Source organism: Rhipicephalus sanguineus, chromosome 2 (genome assembly GCF_013339695.2).
Source record: "Rhipicephalus sanguineus isolate Rsan-2018 chromosome 2, BIME_Rsan_1.4, whole genome shotgun sequence".
NCBI classification, from domain to species: Eukaryota; Metazoa; Arthropoda; class Arachnida; order Ixodida; family Ixodidae; genus Rhipicephalus; species Rhipicephalus sanguineus.
Genome location: NC_051177.1, coordinates 238,086,546 through 238,106,328, shown reverse-complemented (window position 1 = coordinate 238,106,328; position 19,783 = coordinate 238,086,546). Strand labels below are relative to the sequence as shown.

The 19,783-nt window shown below is 43.7% G+C and overlaps 1 protein-coding gene and 1 long non-coding RNA gene across 2 annotated transcripts in view; one reads left to right on the top strand and one right to left on the bottom strand.

Moving 5' to 3' along the window:
• The window catches only part of LOC119382319 (elongation of very long chain fatty acids protein 7-like), a 40,566-nt gene extending 35,510 nt beyond the window's left edge, over positions 1–5,056 (top strand). The window contains exon 3 of the mRNA XM_037650020.2: positions 5,012–5,056. Coding sequence (XP_037505948.2) covers positions 5,012–5,056 — 45 coding nt within the window. The remainder of the gene's footprint in view (positions 1–5,011) is intronic.
• Positions 5,057–7,642: 2,586 nt separating this feature from the next.
• LOC119381503 (uncharacterized) lies at positions 7,643–17,201 on the bottom strand. Its single transcript, XR_005181488.2, has 4 exons — positions 16,954–17,201; positions 14,443–14,581; positions 9,951–10,071; positions 7,643–7,882 (listed from the first exon to the last, which is right to left on the bottom strand). It is a non-coding gene; the product is annotated as an uncharacterized LOC119381503 (long non-coding RNA).
• Positions 17,202–19,783: the final 2,582 nt, after the last annotated feature.

Here is a 19,783-nt window from a genome sequence, read left to right as displayed (position 1 = left end):
CGCAGCTTGTGATTTCTTGTGTCTTTGGAAGTAAAAGATCAGTTGAAGTTTAGCGCTGTGTCCTGTCTGCCGTCTTTACCTCGTCCTTTGTGTTTTTCGCGCTAGTAGATATGTCCACAGTTAATACGCACCAACTAGCCTAACTCACTTCTCTAATACAATTGCTAATCGCGGAGGTCACAGTAATGACCAATTACTTTACTTTACCGCTCCCAGAGGAAAACGCCACCCCACCGACCGGAGAGTGGTAGATATAAAAGGCGCGTTTGTAAAGGCTCTAGAGACTGTGACCGTGGCGCAGTGGATAGCGTACCCGGCATCTGTTGTTGCGGATCGAGCGGTCGTGGGTTCGATGCCCGTTGACAGAACTTTTTTTCTTCGCCATCTAATCGGGTAAATTTTTTCCACGTCATTTACCTGACGGAAATACGTCACTGAAGTCTTGGTGGTTCCCGGCATAAAACACTTTCGTGTTAGAAAATTATTTATGAGAGACCATCTGCAGCCCAGAGAACGTGTCAGACGGTTCTATGGTTGCACAAAGTGACGCGGGACACCGCCGCTATTCACACCATATTGCCACTTAAGCTCCGATTACCGGATGATTAGTAACAGTAAAAATATTTAGAGAATACTAAAAAAATCACGCCATATCCACGAAGTGAATGATTATTGAGGAGCTCGCTCGGAGATAATCGGATAAACCGTGAATGCTCCATACAATTCCTCTACTGTCATATAAAGGCGTCACAGGTTTATAATAGCGTTTATGGTCAGGTTGTTGTCGAACCACAAGCGGTCGCAGACCTTGCAGCTGTGGCCGAACGTGTGGTCGAGCAAATCGATTAAATGTGGTTTTGCCTGCGTTAATGTCATCATCAAGGCGCTCGAAGAACAAGAGGAAGAAGACTTTTCTTTCGCGCGAGCTGCACCTGCAGTGGTCGCCTATGGAACTAAGGTTACACTTACGACGTGCGACATTGCCCCAGCTTATGAACCTGGCGAGCCAGTTCCTAAAAATAAAAACAAATATGCCTACGTAAACTAGAAACGTGGTTCTGTATCAAACACAGCGAATAAGTATAGGAACACGATACAGGCGGCACCCCCAAGAGCTAATATTAATTGTTGCGTTTAACGTCCCTCAGCATTGGAGTACGTGGCACAAGACAGTGGCTAAGAGCGAAGTGCCATAGCACTGACACAACTAAAAAAGAAAAAAAAGAAACCGTGAAAACTAAATGTCCTCTGGGCGCAGACGTGTGCGCGTTTTTCTGTCGAGACGACGCGAGCGCCACCACGTGACTCTGCTCCCCCAATAGGGACGCTCAGAGCTTATCGCCTGCCCTCGCTCGAAAACTCTGGCGGAAAGATAAAATAATGTCACTGTCTTTAGTTTTAATCTGGTGGCTTAGTGGGAGTAGTATCGGCTTGAGAAGTGGAGTTCAACCAGCATTTATTGTTTCGCACCGTTGTGTTGCGATCGCAGTATCTTGTATCTTAAGACACACGATACATTCTTCAATGTTTCGGAAATACAGATACTGATACACGTCTTGCGAGAGGTATCGCGGTACAGATACAAGATACCGCAAAAGTATCTAATATAGAATCGAAGCAATTTCTCTGAATGATAAAGCGTGTTTGTCGGTCGTTCTCCGTATCCTCGTCGATCCCACGTCGTTACAATATATGTATCTGTGATACTGCCCAGCACTGCCGCCTTACACAATGCCTCTGCGAGGCCTGTGCGGCATTTGTAAATAAAATAAATAAAAAATGGTTGATCCCTCCATCGCAGGAATCGGTATAACACGAAAGTGAAACGTGTCCTCGCCGAAGTAGTTGAACGTTTATTATACATTAATATACGTGGGCTTGCACAATGTCTATTGGTGTTTGGCAGGTCTAGCACCGCTTTATGTCAACGCACCCCACGCTTTATGTGAACGCACCCACGCTGAAGCCTGGTGGCACATCTCCATCACGACGACTAACGTCCATGAACATGATTAAACCTTTGTGGTTTTTTCAGTATTGATGGATGTTATGAGCTACTTTCAGAGCTATTTTTCAGTATGAATGGATGCTATGAGCGAGGCTTGGGCTAAAGCCGCCACCTCGCTGTGTTGGCGTGGACAACATAACACTTCTTTTTGAAACGTGCCGGATGCGATGGCCGTAGCAGCGGTGCAACGTCGCGATGCCGGGGAGAACTGCGGAGGCCATGCATTACTTCTCTATCGCTTTCAGACGGCGGCACCACCCCGCGAACCAAGAGCACGTGAGAGGAAAGTGTGAGAGGTAAAAGGCGCGTTCGTGAAGCGCCTTGCATGTGTTACCGCGGCGCAGTGGTTACAGCGTCCGTCTTCTAACGTCGCGGACCGAGAGGTCGTTGCTTCGACTCCCGTTTACGGAACTTTTCTCCTAGTTTTCTCTCTTTGCCGTCTGGTCGTGTGCATTTTGCTGACGAACTTCCGTCACGAAAATACGTCATGAAAGCCTTGGTGGACTCCGGCATAAATTGTTTTAAAAATACTTTATTCGTGTTTATAAGCTATTTTCTGAGTCTCACACAACTAATGCTGTATGTAACGAGACCGACACGTACAGTGGCCATGGAAGAACTGATGTTTATTGCTTGCGCACCGGAAGTGCTCGAGCGCGTTGCCAGACTGGGTGGCGTACATAGACGGTCTTAGCGGTAACCGATACATCCTCTTTTCTTTAAAATTACGAGCTGATTACACAGTATGTCCTTCATAAGGTGCAAGAGGAGACTTGTTAATTCTGGTAGCCCAATCGGTGGGGAGGTCTTCTGATTCTTGATGACCGCCGCGGGGATGTATTATAACGGTGTTCTATAGCAGTCTCTGCTGAACCTCTTGGGGCCTGTACAGCTGGCTTCTCGGTGGTTTGTTGGCTGGACGACGCTCTAGGTTCATCTTCCCCCGACACTCCTGCTTGTCTAGGAGGTGCGGGAGGAAGGCATTCTTCGGCAGCCCTTGGTCCCACCATGGGCGATGATTCTGTAGGTGCTTCTAGTTGTCTGGGGGGCACACATAGTTCCCTTGCTGCTGCTGTTGATCTTGCGGTCACTGAGGGAAGGTCAACGCTCATGAATGCCCGTTTTGCATCGGCTGCTCCCTGCAGTCCTGACTGACTCCCCTCCCCCGTGTTACTAAGTCCAGTAGGGTGAAGCTGCTGTGGTCTTGAGTTGCTAGAGTATTTTATTTTCCGTAAGTCTTGGCGGTTCCTTCTGAATTCGCTTCCATCCTCTGTTAGCACCCTGTACGATCTGGGGGCCGCAAGGTCCAAAACCTTAGCTTTCGTGCCCCATTTGTTTCCAGACCAAATACAAACAGTGTCTCCGGGGTGGAGCGGCGGGAGATGCTGTCCTGTGTTCATATTTTGCTTGTGTTTTCGAGAGTTTGATAGCTGCCGTGGTGAATCCAAGCAAAGGTCTGGGAGTGGTGTTCTGCTGTTGCGACACTTTAGATACTGGGATGGTGAGACACCGTCTTCCAGTGGAGCGGCCCGGTAGTTAAGGAGGCCAAGCCAAAACTCCTCCTTTGACCCTGCCTTCTTGAGCAGCCTCTTTATGATTTGTACCCCTTTTTCCGCGAGTCCATTAGATTTCGGATAATAGGGGCTAGAGATGATGCGCTCAAAGTCAAACATCACTGCAAAGTTTTTAAATTCCTTGGCTGTAAACTGGGGACCGCCATCAGTGCAGAGCTCACGTGGAATGCCATAGCGTGCAAATACCCGCGAGAGTTTATTGATGACTTCACTTGTCGTGGTCCCATGCAACTCCTCAACCTCCGGATAGTTAGAGTATGCATCGTAAACGACTAGGTAATGCTTGCCAGCATATTCGCACAAGTCCGCTCCTACCCTGTACCAGGGTTGATTTGGTGTGTCTCGTAACAGCAGGGGCTCAGCGGGTTGTTTGTATGCATGTATTTGGCAGGTCTCACACTGTTCCACCATTTCTCTTATGTCAGCTGCCATCCTCGGCCAGTACATGAGAGTGCGTGCTCGTGATATGCACTTGGCCATGCCCAGATGCCCCCGGTGTAACCGCGAGAGCATTTCTTTTCTAAGCTCGGAAGGGATTACAACTTTGGTGCCTTTCATCAGCACACCTTCCACCACAGACAATTCGTTAGTGTTTTTCCACACCCCCTTGATAGGCTCTGTCGCCTGCAGATTTTTTATTACCTGCTGCAGTTCTGGGTCTCTAGCTGTGGCATCTTCCAGTCTTTGCTTTGTTCTCCTGCTGACTCGTTCCTCCAAAACACTGGTGGCGTGTATAGACGGTCTTAGCGGTAACCGATACAAATGCCATAGACAGTAATTAGCAACGGAAAATCTGGGTGGCATTTAAGTACTAATGCGTCAGAAGTCTAGGACTATATTACAGCTGCAATAAATTTAAGCATTACCGCGCGGTCGTCAAAACAATAACAGGGAGCTCATATTAGAGGTAGCTGGACTGCACCAGATACATGTACATTGCAATATGGGGGGGGGGGAGGATGCAACTTACGTTGCATGCCTCGGCAATGTCCCGTAGGGGTACCTCTTTCCGCTGTAAAATGCAATTTGAAACATCTGATGAAAAGGTTCCCAGATAAAGTTTTAAACTCATGCTTATTCTATGCGTTTCTAAAATTGCCATACTAATAGCACAGTTTAGCAGCATTCGATGCATGAGTACTGTGCTGATGTTCTGTCTTGTTCGTGATGACTAACAATATGTATAAAGTGTTCAAAAAGATGAAAGCAAAAAGAGGGGACACTACATGAGGGCTACGGCTCGTGTGGGGACCCCCATTCCGGTTTTCATCTGGTCAAGGAGTACGTCGCAACATTTGACAGCAAGACGGACTCTGAATTTGGGGACTACAACAGGTTGCTTCGTGGATGCCGACTAATAAAGTCCCAGATGTACGGCTATGCAATATTAAAAGTGCTGTGATAATGTTCACACCTCTGCATAATCCAGACGTTCCTGCTTCAGGTGTCGGTTTCTGTAGAGGCACGGGACTGACGGCACGACGTGGGAAATGTTGTGCAGAAAATCACCTCTTGATCACCTTTTCCAAAATGAATGCTGGATAATGAACATCAAGGAAGGGCAATAGACATTGGCAACTCCAAATATTGTCACGTGGTCGTGACGTAGACGAAGGCAGCAGTCAGCACGTCAAGATGAAACTCTTTATTAGGCCGAACTTGTGGCCGAGAAACTGAAAGCCACAGCAATACACCGATAGCGGCGAACAGAGCGTCGACCGTCGATCAACTGACAAGCGGTGAAGCCCGTCGGCATTTAAACATGTGCCGTCGAATATTCCAACGTTATCGCTGGCTATCGTGCAAATTCTAGAATAAGCTCGAGTGTGCGCGTCATGCGCGCAATCTTAAAAAACGATCTACAATGATCGCGAGGCTTCTCGAACAATGAGGCGCGGTTCGCGTTGAGCGTTGCTGACAGTCTTTGTGGCCGAAAGCCGAATACAGCAAAAGTGATAAAGAAACGCACGTGGCAATATGTCTCTAAAATGTCCAGATTAACACCACAGGTATTAACAGCTTGCTTTCCATTTAAAAACTTAAAGATGTGACGTGCTCTGAATTTGAGGTAGAGTTAGTCTGAATGTCGGAATTGTTAATGTTCCAAATAGCTTCTCGATTTTAAAGAGTTGCGCTAGAGCATTTCATGCATTTTAAAAACTCTTAGATAATGAACAATTGAAATGCTACCTACCTAATTCATGATGCAGGTACACTCCTGGGGTATGTGGATGAGCTTGCCAGGGCTAAATCCACTGGCTGAAAACAAATAAAAGGACAGTTTAAAAGAGACAAGAACTATGTCTGCAAAAGTCAGTATACAATTATTGGTTGTAAGAACCCTCTAATGCAAACGGTACATATTCAAACCAGGCAACCTGGTTACCTTGAAATTCGGGAGGTTAGTAAAGCGAGAAGGGAGGGAGTGGCGACAAATAAAACTGGCATGCGTTTTCATTTATTGTTTCTCGGGCCCACAGCGGCGTCATAGAAAGCCCTGGGTTATGGGTAGTAAAGTTTTTGTACTGGTACTCCTAAATATACGGCGCGTGTGATTACAGCGAAATGCACTGTTACCTGTAAGAGCTTGTCGCCGCTTCTCAATCTTAGTATGAATTTTCGCATGACGTTAATGCACAGCGGTGAAAGTGAAGAACATTCCGCACGCGATAGAACATGATCAGAAAATTTTAGAACCCAGCTGTCCTTCGCTATCAATGTCTTTACGCCATGGTGTCAGGCCATTTTTCGAGAGATTTATGGGCACGCCTGTACAATCGGTAGGATTACTAAAAACTCAGGAGTCTCCTCCGCTTCGAAGACCCAATAGCAGAAATTGCCGTTCTTTACTGCATAACAGTACTGACGCCAAGCTAACACACCGATTACCCAACCTACACTGTTAAAAATTTTGCCCCTTGTTTACGTAAAAAGCTGAAGGTAAAAAGTTGCCGATCACTTTTCCGATTCCCAAATAGGGCGATTTTCGTAAACGGAGTCTCCCTAGAAATGTTGTACGTATTGTCTCCTAGACACATTGTACGTAATGTCTTTTTAGGAATGTTGTACGTATTGTCATTGTCTCCTAGAAACATTGTACGTAATGTCCTCTTAGGAATGTCGTACGTTATGTCTCGAAGAAACGTACGTTGTACGTGATGTCACCTTAGGATTGTCATACGTAATGTGTCCTGGAAATGTACGTAATGTCTCTGAAAATGTTGCATGCAATGACTTGGAAATTTCGCACTACTGAGGAATATGAAATGTGCCAAATAGCGCACTTTGTTGCTTTACAGTCACCAAAGTGCACAACTTGACACCACACTGTACTTAAAAAGTTGTAATAATGGGTGCCGTGTGGTGAAGAAAGTTTTGGTGCTTTACATGCATTTACCGCAATGGTTATCAACTGATGCAAGTGGCAGCTGCTACTTTGCTGCGAAGAAGTTGTTAGAGAGAGGAAAAATGCATTATGCAGTGATGGAGACGAAAATTTCCACTGGATGTTGAACACAACAGTCACAAAGAGATGCATGTACATATTGCCCCTGTTGAAACAAATGCCAGGCTACAAGAGTGCTACTTCAGTGAAAATTGAAGTGTTATGGCACCACATACAAATTAATCGTACATAGTTTGGCTGTTTGAAGTCTAGGGTCTGACAACAGCTCGCCTGGTCGGGATGAAACTTTGGTGAAAACATTGTTGGACGCCAATCACAAAAAGTCTGGCAATCCCAAGAACAGATATTGCTGTTCAACTTGAACAAGTAATTTGGCAGGGCAAATATAATGGCACTTGTAGCCTAATATATGTTACAACAGGGGCAACATGTGCATGCATGTCTTTCTCATGACTGCTGCATATAACATCCTGTGGAAATTTTTTGTCATTATTACTGCTTAACCTGTGTATCCTCTAACAACTTCTTCGCAGCAAAGTAGAAGCTGCCACTGGCATCAGTCAATAATCACTGCGGTAGCTGCATGTAAAGCACCATAATTTTCTTCACCACAGAACACCCATTATTACAACTTTTTAAGTACAGTGTGGGGTCAACTTCTGTGCATTGGTGACTGGAAAGCAACAAAATGCACTATTTGGCACATATATTTCTCAGCAAATGCAGAATTCAGTGTTTCCCACAAAGTGTGGGACAGCACATAGCTGTGGCAGGAAGCATGCATACATACTACTTCTTGCCAAGTAAACAGTGAACATCCAGCTGCTCTGAACGCATAAAGATGGGGTTTATTCTGCCAAACTGTACGAGTATACTGTTCGCATTCCGGCTCATCTGAAAAGAGAAGAAAAAAAATATATGAGGACACTTGAACCAACAAAGAAGGCAATCTGTGCCGAAACTGAATTTTGCATCTACCTTGCAATAACAAATGAGCCACACAGCAGCAGGTTTATAATTTTGATGCATCCACAGCCCGCCCAAACTCATAAAAAAAGAAAAGGGCATGTGTACCTTAAACCCCTGCATGATTGAATAAATGTAGCGTTCACAGTAGAAAATCCAAATAACTTCTGTGCAGACGACATTAAAGACATGAGGGGAGACATTAAGTTCAGTTGAAATGCTAGATTACCATGTTGAGATAAGACGTGTAACTGTTCAAGCAAAGGGTGCTCTTGAAAGCAAGAAAACAAAGCAAAAGTGAAAATCAGATTTTGCACACTAGCTGTCGGACACGTGCAATGGCCGTGAACAGATTCGAACTGAGGCCGGCTGAGAAGGAGTGTCGGTTTTTGTCAAAAATGCCAAATTAAAAGAGCTAAAGAGGAGATAAAAACACGTTTTGTGACATTTAGCCTTTCTGCGTAAAACGAGGCACATGCAACATGAAATAAGCAAATCAAAATGTACGCAATGAGCTACTCCAAAGGTGCGCTTGTGAAACAAAGTGTCAGTTACCGCTCCCACATCACGCCAAGTAGTTTCAGGTGGACAGTGTTGCGAATTGTCCTTGGCTGTGGTGTTTTCACAAGTTAACTCGAAATGTAAAATGAGTGAGTGTTATAGGCAGCATCAACAGTCCAAGGCATTCGCTCAAACGCAGGCACATCGATGCTGCCCAACTTTCTCTCACAGCTTAATGTGTTACATAATATTAAACACTTTCCATTTGGAGTTCATAAGTAACGCACGTCCCTGCTCGTCGGGATCCAGAAACTCAACACCTGACAATGGAATCGAGGTCGCAGATGCTCCTGTTTATCATAATGGGGACGTAGCTTTGCTCTCTACTTGCTTATTCCTTGCATTGTTGCAGTATGCAGCAAAGCTAGCTACACAACCTCTCAGGAGCATTTTGCATTTGTGGCACTGACGTTGACATTTTGTGCTGCTTCCAAGCAACAGTTTGTCTCATTCAGAGTAACTTGATCAAACCGAGCACTCGATCGAAACGACCGCTAACAAAATAAACTACACCTCCAGCTTGTTCTCGCTCTCGGCTTTTTTCTGTTCCTGGCGACCCCGAGCTCGGACGCTTAGTAATGCAGCAAACGTGGCAAAGCAACTAGCACCGAGAATGAGGCAGCCTCTTACACTGCGGAAAGTATGCTGTTGCAGCAATGGGAGAAATTAATGAAGAGTGATTTGGTCAACTTAAGCAATTTTCTTTGCTAATACTGTCTGCCCTCTTGTATATTGTCTGGTTACATAGCCACAGCAAATAGCACCATGTATGTGCTTTCCTGCTGATGTCAATATGACAACCTGCAGTCTGCTGACATACACAGAGTCATTCATGAAAGAGGGTATGCGAGAGTGTGGCCGACGCTCAGTGACAGCTGACTAGAATGCACAGTTTGCTGCATGAGAAAGCACATCTGCTCAAGCTGTCGGCTACTGGGGGTCAAAATAAGCAGGCATGGCCAGGAGGCGAATGCATGCCAGACCACCGCCTACAGCTGGTAGAACAGTCTCTAGCTAACATAGGGCTCTTATGTTCCGTTTCCCAAAGCAAAGCATCCCCTCATATTATGAGCAATAGACGGGGCGGCACTGGTGCCCCTTGTTTAGACAAAGAGATACGAGGAAGCATGCAAGCGAAAAAGAATTAGGAATAAGGAATGTAAATTTGACAACACAATTCTGCAAATATTGTTAGTATATCTGAAAATTGCTTTCACTTATCATAAAGGTTGTCTTGTTCTGTGTGAAAACAAGTGCTTCAACATTCCTTCAATAAAAATGTTTATGATGGATCTCCTCAGACTGACCATTTCAGGCTTGTTAACCTATATATTCAGCACACCCTTATTGAATATCAGGCCCTACACACGCAACCAAAATATAGCAGGGATTACAAGCTCATCAGCAAGTAACACCAGCAACAAAGTTAACTTACATCTTCAGTGATTCAGTGCAATCGCTGTATCAGTTTCATTATCTTGCTGTCTGCAGCTGTCCTTGACTTGCGTCCATTTCCACATTTGCTGCCTCGCATCGGGTTGATATTGAACATCTCCCTGGAAGGCACAAAAATATGTCGTCTGGATATTCTGTTTGTTCCATAATACAATTATGAAGTCATTATCACATTTGTTCCTGCTTTCGAAACATCACAAGGATGTTTTATTTATAAGGAACTTTTTAATCCTCTTAATCTGTGATTAATACAGAGCCAATTGCCATGTGGCTTCAATGTTTTTTGGCTGACCCACCAGAATTCTTGAATAAAGTAAAAGTAAGCAATATGAATATTACGTCAAGGAATTCACCACGCAATTTTAAAATACAAAAGTTCACTTGTGTGTACCTTTAACCTAGCTCTCATGTCTGTAGCTTTTCCAACATTTACCCTTTGCAGTTGTCACTGCCATCAGCATGCACAGTGTGGTAACATATAAACATGAAAATTCAAAGATAGCACAAAGTTTATTTCACATCAGGACTAGTAAATGCACTCACGAGAGATATTTTTCTCTTTCTTAGTAATCTTGCAATTTTGATACTATTCAATGAATTGCCCTTGGTATCACAGTACTGAACACTGTTCATTTCCAGGCATTGAAACTATCCATCTCATGCCTTTGTCTACATGAACATAATATTTCTATGTCCCTTGTCTTGCTCTAAACAATTACATGTTACTTAATGTGCAACATAATCCGTTCATTCATGCCTGTGCAGAGACATATACGATGTTCACATATGTACAAACATCTAACTGCCATGTGGGCATAAGTCAGAATGCACTTTACATTCTGTGGTACCTTTGAAGTACTTCTGAAACCAAATGACTCATTAAAATGTGACTGAAAAACAAAAAGGAAAACACAGAACAAATGTCCAAGTAAAACAAGAAATGTAGTGTCATACTAACCCTAGCTATGATACAAAATGAAGGCCTGAATGCTGTCATTACACAGTAACACTCAGGCTTCTAGGAATAATGTTTTTGCAGTATGCTAATGAAGACAATGGTGCTTAATGAATGCAAACCCTGGTTTCCCTGACATCTTAAAAAAACACACAAAATCATTTGTCAAATCTGAAGCACTACTTATGTGGGGCTCTTCAAAATAAAATAGACACCTCAGAGCAGAGAAAACTGAAGATGATCTCTTTTGCATTCACCCTTGACACTTCTACGTCTTGCATATGCAGAAAAGATCACACAGTGCATAGAGGCCCTTGGCAATAAGATCTGATGATACGGAGTATTTATGTTTCACTGAATCTTATCACTAATGTTAGCTTTTCAATTAATGTGGTTCATAATTACAACTAAAGTGAGGCTTTACTTGGCCACCTACAAAGCAAAGGACTCTCCAGAAAATTAACCTTTAACCCTTTGACACGCTATGTACACAATTGTGTGCACCACTTATTTTTGCCATTGGTAACGACTAGGACTAATAGAGAGCAAGATACCTTAGAAGTAACCAGCGCGAAAAGCAAGACAACGCACACAGGGAGGAATGACAAGAAGCGCTGATCAAGATACGTTGAACAAGATACGTTGAGCTTTGGATCAAATGAACCTGCTGCATAATAAACTTTGTGTTCATTTAACTTCATTTTGCAGTGTACTGTTGTATATTATCAGTTTGCTGAAGGCACTACACTGTTCAACGAGTCGTTCGAAGTGCTCCTTCCTGCGAGCCATGCCAAAAGTATAATTTTTCTTCACTCCAAATGAACATACACAAAAACAAATTTGCACTATATTTTGGCGTAAGATTTCATTCTATTAATGTAAGAACGTAGCATGAATGACTTTACAATAAACAGATATTTATTACAATTGAATTATAATTACTATAACACACATAAATTAATGCATTATGACATTATTTTTGTTGCAATAGAATATCGAGTGCCTTGAAATGATGTATCAATTTGACGCATTTACAGACAGTTTTTCATTGGTGGCATCTGAAAGGTTTAGAGAACATGGAAATATTTCACCCTGTTTCTGTACAACACAACAATACGAATAGAACCAATGCAGTGATAAAGTTGGCTAATGAACAAAAGTTATTTGCAGTCAAAATGTTATGAACAGCACATATTTAAGACTTGGCAACTACTGAAGCTTGCAATTATGCACTACCAAGAACAAAATCCACAGAAGTTCACATGCCCTTTTGCTTTAAACACTGTGCTTCACAGAAAGAGGGAGCTTGCATTATGTATAGTTCAGTAGAAAAGTTTTTGAAGTGCTTTATAAAGAATAGAACTGCACGCTGAAAAGAAGTTAGTTGGACGGCTTGATGGGAAAAAACATTTTAACTTGTTTCATTCGTTCTGAGCATCTTAGTTCACCAAGGAAGGTGTGAAAAATATGATAAAAAAGTAAGCGAAAACGGCATCTCAATGACAGACAGTGACACAAGAAATCAGATTCTATTGAGACATTTTATGCCCATCTTTGAGTGCCTGTTGCTCATGAAAGTGAGGTCGGCTGCAGCCATTAGCGAGACATAGCTTCAGGTATGCTTTTTCCCATTTCTCTTTACGAATGCAGCTATTGATATCATATATCCTTAGAAAAAATTGAAATGCACTATCAGCAACGTTGCTGTGTTCACGAGCTCATCAGAAGAGAAGCTGGTGTCATTCAAAGATGACAAGAGAGTGACAGGAATGGTTCAAGTGATCACAGGAGCAACTTGTAAGCAGCACAAAGCATGTGACTGGAAGTCTGAGATTTCCATTGTAGAGGCTGTAACGAAGCATAAAAGCCTTGGCTCTTTATTTGAGCTTAAGGTATCAATGGTAAGTGTCCTTCAGACGATATCTTTTTGGGTACATGTCACATCACGCTGGTCCAACCGGCCACATTCTCTGTGACCCAGAACAGCAGGGTGAAGTGTGCCCAACTGCACGACTGTTTGCAAAGAGCTGTGAAGGTGCAAGCTATGCTGCAGGCAAGTTGCGACATTGTGTTTGAACAATATCACAAGCACTTGCTATTACATACTCTTTCCTGCCTTGGTGTTCCTCACATATAGTGTCATAAGTTTCTCAGTTGGATGAGTAAAATAGCGCACACTTAGACAGGGACAGAGTAAGCAACATGACACAAGCGCTAACAACAATTGTTTATTTGAAATAGCAGAGGAAGTCTTATGTAAAGGAACAGGTGAAGTGAGTGCACGTGTCACGCAGGCATGACTGCAAGCCATCTGAAATCGGTACAAAGGAATACAAGTTCCTTTTCGGGCAAACTAATATAAGGCGTTCCAACGCATCGTGTGCCTATCCACTGAGTCATTTCGGCTTCAATCATCTCACAGACTAACTTTTTACTTTTGACAATCACATGAACTTTATCGAATTCCTGCTGACATCCACATGTCGCACTGCATAACTAGAAGACCGTCTTTGTGCTTTTCTTGATTGCCACGGTGCTCTCTGAAATTATCATTAAGGTAGAATATCTCACTTGAAAAGGATCATTACACTGCAGCAGATTTAGTTTTTCTAGCAAGGAGCTAGAAATAGATTTTTGCTATGCTGCTTTCTCAGATATATTAACACGCAGAGGGCATTCACTTTTGTGTTTTTGCGCTGAAGAACAGGTCGCTTACTGGAAGCTGGTTATCCGAGAATGAACAGGTAGCAGTGGTCGAAATTATACTTCACGAATTATCTGCCCGCACCATCGAGTGCATTGTTGTGTAGCGCTTTACATGCATGATATTGTGCATAATCTCAAGAAGATTGCTGGTCGCGTTGATGTATCTGTTGTGTTTGGTGCCCCTCAAAAACCTTTCAGTCTTTGCAATAGTAGTGTTCCTAGGAAGGAGCTACTAGCGACATGCTCAAAGAAACATAGATGTACGTTTGTTAGATGCATTGATCATGCTGCGTATCGGATCCCACTGCATTACGGAAAGTTCTACATTAGCCAGTCCGCTAGATGCCTCAACGATCGTTTGAGAGAACACCGTTGCAATGTACAAAAGCACAAAAACGGTCACCTAGCTATGCAACTGTAGCACGTGTGAATGTCAGCCTGAATTTGATGGAGTTGACGTGATTGTGAACAGTAAAGAAAATGCAGTCCGTGAGATAATAGAAGCCAAAATGATTGAGAAGTTAGGCACACGGTGTGTTAGCATGCCTTTTGTTAGCTTGCCCGTAAAGGAGCTACCGATCCTTTGTGCCGATTTCAGATCGCTTGCAGTCATGCCTGTGTGACTTGCACACTCACCTGACACATTTCTGTACACAAGTCTTTCTCTGCTATTTCAAATATTCATCTGTTGATAGCGCTTGTGTCATGCTGCTTACTCTAAGTGTGCGCTATTTTACTCGCATTAAGTACCAACAAGCACAAGCTACTCTTATCGAACTGCCCATTTGTAGAGAAGGAAACCAATGCCTACCACTTAATATGGGCTTGTCCAGACCAGAGGAAGAATGCTCCCATCTTTCACAGCAAGCTGTCCCCTGCTTCAGTTTCTTGAACAGTCAGTCGTCTATGCTGGGTACATGCATTACAGATGCCACAAAACATTCCATAACCTGCACACAATAGAGGCCTTACAGTACACAAGTAGTACATATAAAACATGACGGCTTAACACAAGTATCTGTTGATACACCAAAACTGTCCATGAATGATGAGCTTAGGATGCATTAAGAGCAAATATTAGTGGAGTAATGGATTTTTGCAGACAATTTAATTATGCGTACATGTCAAGCTTTCCCACACTGGCGTACTAAAATAGTATGAAGAATACAGTTTGCCGAATAAGCAACTTGCACAGAAAACTCCATCAGCACTCTCATCACAATATTAAATAGATCAGTGTATGCTCTATGTACACAATGTATGGTAACGAGCCACCCTTATTGTACGACATCATGAATGTGAAGATTTCAAGATAGCTGAAGACTTAGTAGAAGTGTAAGAACACCAGAGGTTACAGCAAAGATTGAGCACTGTGTTGGCTTTTCTGTCTCCTCTGCTGCTCTTGCATGGTTTTAAATCTTGGGCATGTTTTGCCAACAAGCCCAGTTTTGAACTCTTCAAAAAAAAAACCTTGTTGCACTAAAGTCAATTCATATGCAGGGCTCGTGCTGTGCTCTACAAGTGTCTGTTCAATTCAATGAGCCCTTAATTCACTATGTTTCTTTTGTCCTTTCATAGCTATAGGGTCTCGTCCCGGTAGACTTGATGGCTTCAGGTAGCATGCAAGGATTCATTGGCCAGCTGCCAGCTCGTAAAGAGTTCTACAAGACGCCAGGATGGCCAAAAGTAGCACTAGCATGTACTGTTGGGATTACACACTGAGGTGCTCAATGGGATGGATGGGACAAGGACCACTGTTGCAGCTCCATTGTAGCATCAGACGCACTATCCAAAGGTTACAGATTCGGTCCCTGGCAGGAGCAAGTGTCTCTTTTGTTGACTTTAATTCCTTTCAATTTATGTAAAAATTACCACACTACAGTTAAAAACTAAAATAATCTCCCCTATGCCTTCCTTGGCTTCATTGTCTGTTTGCATTAGTAGGTTGTGTCTAACAAGAAAAAGTAGCCCTTGATCCAGTCCCCTTGTTTCGTCTGTTCAATTTCGTAGTGCTTGGCACGCCACAAAATCAGTATAACCACACTGTCCAGAATTCTGTGATCAGAAAACATGTAAACATATCAGAAATGACATTCTTCAATTTATAACTGCATAAACTAAAGCAGCACTGTCATCCCTTTCCCTGATTGATACATCTTGGTTGTGAATACTGCAAATAAGACCCCACTTCTGGCTTCATGCTTCTTTAGCAAAGTACAAAGGAAAGCGAAAACTACGGTACCACAAAATCAAGTAATGTTCTTGATACACCATCACATCCCAAGCCACTTGTGATAAGAAGTTTTTGCAATGGTGCTACTCCACTATTAAAAGAATTGGTATTAGAGAGAACATGTTTGGTTCATCAAACAAATATATGTAATGACAGGACTAATAATTGACACGTTTCTTCCCAGGCAAACACAGCAACAAGCAGAACATACGCTACCTTAATAAGCTTAGTTGAACTGACACACACGTCTGTCAATTATAATTTATATAGACATGCTGTACTACTTCCAATTAAGCTTGCAGTTATATGCACACTTACTGTTACTACCAGCACATAATATGATTCAGTCAAATGCATTGCCTTCTTGTAAGTTTTCTGCAGAACTAAATCAATGTTCTCAAACATATGGCCCGTATATCTCTAGCCAGCCGGCCCAGCCTGCATATGGCTGTCCTTGTCCGATATTTCCTTTAATTTATTTAATAAATACGCTCGTGAGCAACTCGGGCGACACTGATCTAAGAATTTTTTCATAAGGCACCCCATGTGGTTACCATACACTTAAACATAACAGTGAAATAAAAACTCGATACTTCACTATCGGCGTATCGATTTCGGTCCTTCTATAGACTATTTTACTGATGGTTTTTGGTGCCCACGTATTGGGCTGTTAACTTTGCTGTTTTGTATGTTGAACTAAACAAACAGTGCTACAGTACAACGCGTGCGCATGAAAACGGTTGGGTTGGTGCATTCGACGTTAAGTGACCTTGTTAATTCACGTCGCTATATAAAAAATAAAAAAAACTAATTTAACAGCATTTGTGGCCGCGCCCATGTGTCTTATGTAAAACAGTCTATGTATCAGTGTCGATATGTTTCTCAAAACCTGACATCAAATCTCCTTTAGAAATGACAAATATAGTTAAACACGCTATCAGAAAGTAGATGAAGAGGACGAGAACGAGGCTTGCTCGCGAGCGGCTCGGTGAACTGTTTTTCGCTCCGAGCTGTACATCTGCATTCATTTTCCATTCTGTAAATAAACGCGTTCAATCGTCACAATTGTGGTGCAGGTGCAGGGTATACTTTTGTGAAAAGCCGTACGTCCAGCGACCTCACCTCCGTCGGCCACGCCGGCTTTCCAGGTGGTAGAGATGAAAGGCGAGGCCAGTGAGATGATGACAGAGGCCGACGCGTGGTAGGCAGATCAAGCTGCGCACGGGCGGGTCACTCCGATGTTCGGCCGGTAGGCGTGCCGCTCGGAAATTGGGTTCGTGGGCCATTCTGTACATAAACGCGTTCTATCGTCAACAATATGGTATATGGGAAAGGCCGTCTTTGAAATGGCAACGTTAGTTGACAATTTTTTTCATGCCCCTCCCCCTCCCCATCTTTTCCCCTCTCAGTTTTTCACTGTGCCCGCCCTTGCGGGAGACTAAAAAATTTCGCGACTGCGGCCCCACAGCTGAAGCGAGTTCGAGACCCCTGAAATAAATGCTACGCGCCCCAACCTGTATTAATAGTAGTATGTTTTATATTATTTACTATTTTCAGTGTATATTACCAATAGCCTTTAGGGTATACGAATAAAAAAATAAAAACCTTGCGCAGCCAGGTTGAAATCCTCACCATAGAAGAATTATGCTATTTGTCATGGATTAATCGAGCGCAGCACAGTAGATGGTGACGCAACCAGCGATACATACGCTTCTGAGCAGCTTGACAAGCGTTTTGTGTCTATCTGCGGCCCCGTCTACTGCATTGTAGTTGATTTGCACGTTAGTTCATTATTACCGTTGCATTTTATTCACAGAAAATGCACGAGGCGACCAGTGCGTTTAAAAGCAGGCGAATTTTTATGGCGGCAGGCGATTGAACAATCGGTCCAAGCGATGACCTCGCGACATTAATTGGGGTTTTACGTGCCACAACCACGATATGATTATGAGACACGCCGTAGCGGAGGGGCTCCGGAAATTTTGGGGATCTGGTTTTCTTTAACGCGCACTGACATCGCACAGCACCAGGCTTAAATGACACAAATAGAGCAACTACTAGAAATGTATAACAAAACATCACAGAAAAGCAGATACTACCTGTAGCAGAATCCATACTTGCCTATCAGACAACTTTTCTCGTACATCATCACCGCTGTGCGAACACGCCACCCGGGCTGCCCTACCTGCATAAATGTCGTCGCACAATAGGATCACATATTTTACGTGCCAAAACCACGATATGATTATGAGACACGCCGTAGCGGTGGGGCTCCGGAAATTTTGGGGATCTGGTTTTCTTTAACGCGCACTGACATCGCACAGCACCAGGCTTAAATGACACAAATAGAGCAACTACTAGAAATGTATAACAAAACATCACAGAAAAGCAGATACTACCTGTAGCAGAATCCATACTTGCCTATCAGACAACTTTTCTCGTACATCACCGCTGTGCGAACACGCCACCCGGGCTGCCTTACCTGCATAAATGTCGTCGCACAATAGGATCACATATTTTACGTGCCAAAACCACGATATGATTATGAGACACGCCGTAGCGGTGGGGCTCCGGAAATTTTGGGGATCTGGTTTTCTTTACGCGCACTGACATCGCACAGCACCAGGCTTAAATGACACAAATAGAGCAACTACTAGAAGTGTATAACAAAACATCACAGAAAAGCAGATACTACCTGTAGCAGAATCCATACTTGCCTATCAGACAACTTTTCTCGTACATCATCACCGCTGTGCGAACACGCCACCCGGGCTGCCTTACCTGCATAAATGTCGTCGCACAATAAGATCACATAGTTACGCAATTTGGCGAGTTGAACTCACCTAGGCATCCGCTGAGGCGCACGCTTGTGCTTTACAGTCGCCGTCGTCGTCAGACAAGGCAATGGGCGGTGGACTGTCTTAGTAGATGCACTCGATTGAACCACGCAATAACCGTGCGTAATCAAGAAACGTGGAAAGCACGCCGATCACGCAGCGCTGAGCGCGCAGACAAAGCGACGAGCCCGTTGAGGCTACGACGACACACCACAGAACACCAACACAAAATCTTGACACACCTTTGGCCGCCCATTCCATCCCACACGCGATACACTTCCAGTCGACGACTGACAACGATGATTGGCACACATAATATCAATAAACACCGCAAATATACAAGCGCGGAACGAACATATCACGGCACCACCTTCGATTCCCCACGCCGGTACATTTTTTTTTTTTTTATCGCGCTGAACGCGGTCCAGCACGCGTGGTTTTGGTTTGAAGGGATTGGCTCTCGCGCGGCGGGTGATTTGAATTTAGTTGCGTTATATCTCTAATTATCAACTGACAGCAATGGTGACCCCGCGTGATATCAACAAACATTATAAGTATACAAGCACAGAGCAATTTTGTTGTGGCAGAATTTTTTTTGTCGAAAATTGTGTTTTTTTTTGTGTGTGGTCCCGCACGCACGTCTTTGGCTTGACGTGATTGGCTCGAGCGAGGCGGGTGATTTGAACTGAGTTACGGAGTGCACACTCCTTCTTGCGTTTTCTGTTCTCACTCTTCCCCCCTACTTTATCCTACTCTTTCGGTACCTTGTTGAGGCGCTGCGCCGTGCTCCCGACCGGGCTGCAGAAATTAGGCGCCTTTTCCTCTTCAAACCACTACCACCACCACTTTGTTGCCTTGTCCGCCCGCCCTGTGGCGTGGCGGGAAATTTAAAATGCTTTACGCGGATTTCTTTGATTTTTCATCCGAGGATGACAGAAATGGGCTAAAAAATTTTCCCACGGTCTCTGTTGTTGGGAAGCCAACTTCTTGTAGTGTGTTGCATTGTGGGTGCAGTGGCGGGAAATTTAAAATGCTTTACGCGGATTTCTTTGATCTTTCATCCGAGGGTGACAGAAATGGGC